This window comes from Pongo abelii, chromosome 16, assembly GCF_028885655.2.
Source record: "Pongo abelii isolate AG06213 chromosome 16, NHGRI_mPonAbe1-v2.0_pri, whole genome shotgun sequence".
In the NCBI taxonomy this organism is placed as follows: Eukaryota; Metazoa; Chordata; class Mammalia; order Primates; family Hominidae; genus Pongo; species Pongo abelii.
This window is the reverse complement of record NC_072001.2, coordinates 15,604,343-15,610,342: the sequence shown is the minus strand read 5'-3', so window position 1 is coordinate 15,610,342 and position 6,000 is coordinate 15,604,343. Positions and strand designations below refer to the sequence as shown.

Here is a 6,000-nt window from a genome sequence, read left to right as displayed (position 1 = left end):
TTTGAGGCCATGGGGGCCAGCCCTGCTACCTGCGTCTGGCAAGGACGCTCTGCACCTGCAGCCAGGAGTTGTCCACGGGTCCCCGTGTGCATGCTGATGGTGGTTGTGCTGATGTCACCGATGATGCTGAGCACCTCCTTCAGCACGTGGTGCATGTGCAGCATCTCATCACGCCACTGTGCCTGCTCTGCCAACTCCTCCATCAGAGTGTTCTGGTTCCCATGCAGGTACAGGTTGGACAGCAACTCTGATCACATGAACTCCTTGGTCTGAGAGAGGGCAAAGAGGGAAGGAGGTTGGGACCTGATGCCTGTGCTGCCCTGATGCCTGTGCTGGACACTGTGCTGGACTTGGAGCCCTGAGTATGGCTTTTCACATGCTGCTTCTACACCGCTTAGACTCCAAGATATGCCTCCCCACCGCCCTTTTCTCACTCAGATATGGACACTGAGGTCCAGAGGAAAAGTCACCTGTCCAAGGTCACAGATCTGGGAGGGGACCCAGGACCTATCATGCCACCAGGACACCTGCCTACTCAGTGTTTTTAAAAAAAAGTTTTTGGAGATAGGATCTCGCTGTGTCGCTAGGCTGGAGTACAGTGGGTGAGATCACCACTCACTGCAGTCTCAAACTCTTGGGCTCAAAGTGACCCTCCAATGTCAGCCTGTCAAGTAGCTAGGACTATAGGCACGTGCCACCACCAAGCCCAGCTATTTTTAAAATATTTGTGTAGAGACCAGGTCTCACTATTTTGCCAAGGCTGGTCTCAAACTTCTGGGCTCAAGCTATCCTCCTGCCTTGGCCTCCCAAAGTGCTGGGATTACAGGCATGGGCCACTGTCCCCAGTCCCACGTTATATTTCTATGAGACAGCTCTGCTGTGGACCGTGCCTCCCTCCCTGGACCTGGTCCCATAGGGCTGGTCAGCATCTCCCCCAGGCCAACATGGCCACCTGCATCTCCAGTGCCACAGGAGCCGCCTGCCCCTATGAGGCGGTGCATGCACGTTGTTGATCATGACGTGCATGATGGTCTTGGGCGTGACACCAACCATGAGGTCCCACATGGTCTTGTAGACAATGGCCATGTAGGAGTCCACCAGGTTCTGGGTGGTTTCCATTTGCCGCTCCAGCTGTGGGTCCATGGAGCGCATGAAGCTGTCGGAGCCATTCTCCTCGGCCTTGTTGTCCTGTCATGGAGAACACAAGGGCATCAAAGTGGCCAGGCCATGCAGCCAGGCTCCAGGAATCCCTAGGATCTCAGCCCCTCCAAGGGTACCTGGAACATTGAGGCACAGAGAGAAGCAACTGGCCTGAACATGCACCCAGCTCCCCACACGCTCTAGACAGTTTCAGGTCTCTGCCTCTCAGGACCCCAGACTCCCCTGATTCAGTCTCATCTTAGTTCTGACTCTAGTGCCCAGAATTTGCCTCAAGTTACAAATCCAGAAATTGGAAAAGAACATCTCCAGGTCCCCTGCCTGGAGACCTGGCCAGAGCTTGTGCCAGGCTGCAGACGCCTGGCAAGGGGCAAGAAAAGGGCATACTCACTTTCCCCTTGTCCTGGGAGGCCCATGCACCAACACTGCCACCACCGCTGCCACCTGGGAACACGGCAAAGTAGACACACACAGAGACGAAAACGGGAAGGGTTGAGTGAACCTGGGACACTGCAGCCCAACTTTAATGTGTTGTGGAATTCTGTTAGCTAATATTTTATTGAGGAGTTTTGCATCAGTATTCATCAGTGATATTGGCCTGTAGTTTTCTTTTTTTGTTTGTATCTTTGATTTTGGTATCAGGATAATGTTAGCCTTGTAGAATGAGTTTGCAAGTATTCCCTCCTTCTCTATTTTTGGAATCATTTGGGTAAGGTTGGTATTAGTTCTTGTTTAAATGTTTGCTAGAATTCAGCAGTGAATCATCAGGTCCCAGGCTTTTCTTTGCTGGGAGACTTTTTATTACCACTTTGATCCCATTATTTGTTATCAGTTTGTTCAGGTTTTGGGTTTCATCATGGTTCAATCTTGGTAGGTTAGATGTGTCTGGAAATTTATCCATTTTTAGTACGTTTTCCTATTTATTTGCATATAATTGCTGACCACTAGTGATCCTTTGAGGTTTAGTTTTCTTTTTTTTTTTTTTTTTTTTTTTTTTTTGCTATGTCTTGCTCTGTCGCCCAGGCCGGAGTGCAGTGGCGCGATCTCAGCTCACTGCAAGCTCCACCTCCCGGGTTCATGCCATTCTCCTGCCTCAGCCTCCCAAGTAGCTGGGACTACAGGCATCTGCCAGCACACCCGGCTAATTTTTTTGTATTTTTTTTGGTAGAGACGGGGTTTTACCGTGTTAGCCAGGATGGTCTTCTCTCCTGACCTCCTGATCCGCCGGCCTTAGCCTCCCAAAGTGGTGGGATTACAGGCGTGAGCCACGCCCCCTTGGGACAGGGACACACACACACACACACACACACACACACACACACAGATTTAGTGGTTGTGGCGCCCAGTCGCGAGTGTGAAGAAGGGACCAGATGGGTCGGGCAGAAAGGTGCTGGGTCAAGAGAGGAGGGGGCAGCCGGGAGCGCGCACACGCAGGGTGCGCCGGGTTGAGGGGTGAGGGGTGAGGGGTAAGAGGTGAGGGGCCACGAGGACCAGGGCGGGGTAGGGGCAGCCCTTTCCCAGGCGGTAGCGGGGGCGCTGGTGCTGTTGCCCTTTTAAGCTGCGGCTTGACGGAGCCGCGCCTCCTGTCGGTGGAGTCGGTTATAAAGGGAGCAGCCCCCCAGGCCGCCACACAGCTCCCGCCAAGTCCTCGGTGTCCCTTGCCATTTTCCAGCAGCGCTCCCACGAGGGTCACCGCCGCGGGGAGAGGTGGAGCCGCGAGAGCTCGGCCGGGGGCCCCGCCGGGTGGTCGCGGCCATGACAGCGGCTCGGGACAGGCTCCTTTTCCGCGCCCCTCCCGCCTGAGATGAGGGAAAGATGTCCCCGTCAGCGTTCAAGGCCAAACTGAAGTTGCCGGCCTCTATCTTCCACGAGAACCAGGAGCCACAGCCGCGGCTCACGCTCCACCGCAACATCAAGGTGAGTCGCCGGGTGGCGGCCTCGCGGGGCAGGGCGAGGGCGGAAAGGGGGTGCCCAGAGTCCCAGGACAAAGGGGAACCTGCCCCAGGGAGGCCCCAGTTCCCCGCCCCTTTCTCCCGCAACTAGCCCGCCGGGCACTGCTCCAGGCTTGGGTGGGAGAAGGCGGAGGGCGCGTCTCTCCAACTCCTAGCGCGGGGCTGGCTTGGGGGCTGCTGGCCCCTCTCGGCCCCTGTCGCTGCGCTTCGAGGTGGGAGCCCGCGGCTGCCGGAGCCCTCTTGGGACCCATGGTCGCCGTCAGTGAGCCCACCTGCTCTGGGGACCGCGACAGGGCGGGGCAGGGCGACTCCCGAGTTGTTGGAGCCCAGGCGGGGAAGGGGAAAGACCTTTAAGATTTTCGGTTTTTTGGCGGGGCGTAGTGGCTCACGCCTGTAATCCCAGCACTTTGGGAGGCCAACCGGGTTGATCACTTGAGGTCAGGAGCTGGAGACCAGCCTGGCCAACATGCTGAAACCCGTCTCTACTAAAAAATAGAAAAATTAGCCGGTCGTGTTGGCAGGCGACTTAATCCCAGCTATTTGGGAGGCAGAGGCAGGAGAATGGTTTGAACCCAGGAGGCGGAGGTTGCAGTGAGCTGAGATGGAGCCGTTGCACTCAAACCCGGGGGAGAAGAGCGAGACTTCTCTCTCTCTCTCAAGAAAAAGTTTTCTTTCTTTTTTTCTTTTTGTTGAGACAGAGTCTCACTCACTCTGTCGCCCAGGCTGGAGTGCAGTGGCGCGATCTCGGCTTGCTGCAGCCTACCTCTCTTGACAGTCCACTGGTTAAAGCGATTCTCCTGCCTCAGCCTCCAGAGTAGCTGAGATTACAGGCGCCCGCCACCACGCCTAGCTAACTTTTGTGTTTTTAGTAGAGACGGATTTTTTTAGTAGAGACGCGGTTTCACCATGTTAGTCAGAATGGTCTTGATCTTCTGACCTCATGATCCGCCCGCCTTAGCCTCCCAAAGTGCTGGGATTACAGGCGTGAGCCACCGCGCCCGGCCTCTGTTTTGTTTTATACATGTAATGTATTCACAAGTATCTTTACAAAGTGATTTTGATACTCTTTTGTCTTCTCCCTAGAATCTCTTTGTTCTGTAATAATTTTTTTAGTTTATTTTGATCTTATTTTCCTCTTCAAAGCCTTTCCTTAAATATCTATTCTATGTTGCTTATCATTTGTAGTCTTTTTTTTTTTTTTTTTTTTGAGAGGGAGTCTTGCTCTGTCACCCAGGCTGGAGTGCAGTGGCGCAATCTGGGCTCACTGCAAGCTCCGCCTCCCAGGTTCACGGCATTCTCCTGCCTCAGCCTCGTGAGTAGCTGGGACTACAGGGGCCAGCCACCACGCCCCGACAATTTTTTGTATTTTTTTGTAGAGACGGGGTTTCACCGTGTTAGCCAGGATGGTCTCGATCTCCTGACCTCATGATCTGCCCACCTTGGCCTCCCAAAATGCTGGGATTACAGGCGTCAGCCACTGTGCCCAGCCCTGATTCTATATTATAGTGAGTTGTACAATTATTTCCTTATATGTTACAATGTAATAATAATAGAAATAAAATGCACAATAAATGCAATGTCCTTGAATCATCCCAAAATCATCTCCCACAACCTTGTCTGTGGAAAAATTGTCTTCTGCAAAACTGGTTCCTGATGCCAAAAAGTTTGGGGACTGCTGGCATAAGTGGTCTCATATAGTATTTGTCCTTTTGTGCCTGGCTTATTTCACTTAGCATAATGTCTTTAACGTTCATCCATGTTGTAGCATGTGCCAGAATTTCATTTGTTTTTAAGGCTGAATAATATTCCCTTGTATGTATTTAATACGCCTTGTTATCTTTTCATCTGTTGATGAATGCTTGGGTTGCATCCACCTGTTGGCTATTGTGAATAGTTTTGCATTGCCTGTCTTTCTCATGATCGCCATCCTATTTCACATCTAGCAGGTGTGAGATTCCATTGATTGATTGATTGATTGAGACAGGGTCTGACTGTTGCCCAGTCTGGAGTGCAGTGGCATGATCTTGGCTCACTGCAACCTCCATCTCCCAGGCTCAAGCAATTCTTCTGCCTCAGCCTCAGCCTTCCGAGTAGCTGGGATTATAGGCATGCACCACTACCAGCTGGCTAATTTTTGTATTTTTAGTAGAGACGGGGTTTCACCATGTTGGCCATGCTGGTCTCGAACTCCTGACCTCAAATGATCCACTTGTCTCCGCCTCCCAAAGTATTTGGATTACAGGTGTGAGTCACTGCGCCCAGCTAGTAGGTGTGAATTTCTATGTCTTAGTGGTTTTGATTTGCATTTACGTGATGGCTAATGTTGTTGAGTATCTTTTTATGTGTTTATTGGCCATTTGTCTATTTTCTTTGGGGAAATATTTATTCCAAAATTTAACCTATTTTTAAGTGGGTTATGTATCTCTTTATTATTTCGTTGTAAGAATTTTTTTACATATTCTAGATAGGAGTTATAACAATTTTCTCCCTTTTTCTGGATTGTCTTTTTTTCTTTCTTGATGGTGTCCTTTGAAGCACAAAGATTTTAAATTTTGATATAGTCCAATTTATCTTTCTTCATTTGTGTTTTTTTGCTCCTTGTGCTTTTGGTGTAATATCTAAAAAAACATTGCTACACCAAGGTCACAAAGGTTTCTGTCTATGTTTTTTTCTATGAGTTTTATAGTTTTGTCAATATCTCTTATATTGAGCTCTTTTATCCATTTGAGTTAATTTTTGCATGTGGCATGAAGTAGGGGGTATAGCTTCATTGTTTGCACCTAGACATCCAGTTATCTCAGAACTATCTGTTGAAAAGCTTATTCTTTCCCCATTGAATTGTCTTGGAACCCTTACTGAAGATCAATTGACTGTATATGTGAAAGTTTAT

General features: G+C 50.3%; 1 protein-coding gene across 1 annotated transcript in view; it reads right to left on the bottom strand.

Moving 5' to 3' along the window:
• The window catches only part of LOC129050256 (putative GED domain-containing protein DNM1P46), a 93,242-nt gene continuing 87,242 nt past the window's right edge, over positions 1–6,000 (bottom strand). The window contains exons 2-3 of the mRNA XM_054532056.1: positions 984–1,188; positions 1–269 (exon numbers count right to left, since the gene is read on the bottom strand). Coding sequence (XP_054388031.1) covers positions 169–269; positions 984–1,188 — 306 coding nt within the window. The 3' untranslated portion in view covers positions 1–168. The remainder of the gene's footprint in view (positions 270–983; positions 1,189–6,000) is intronic.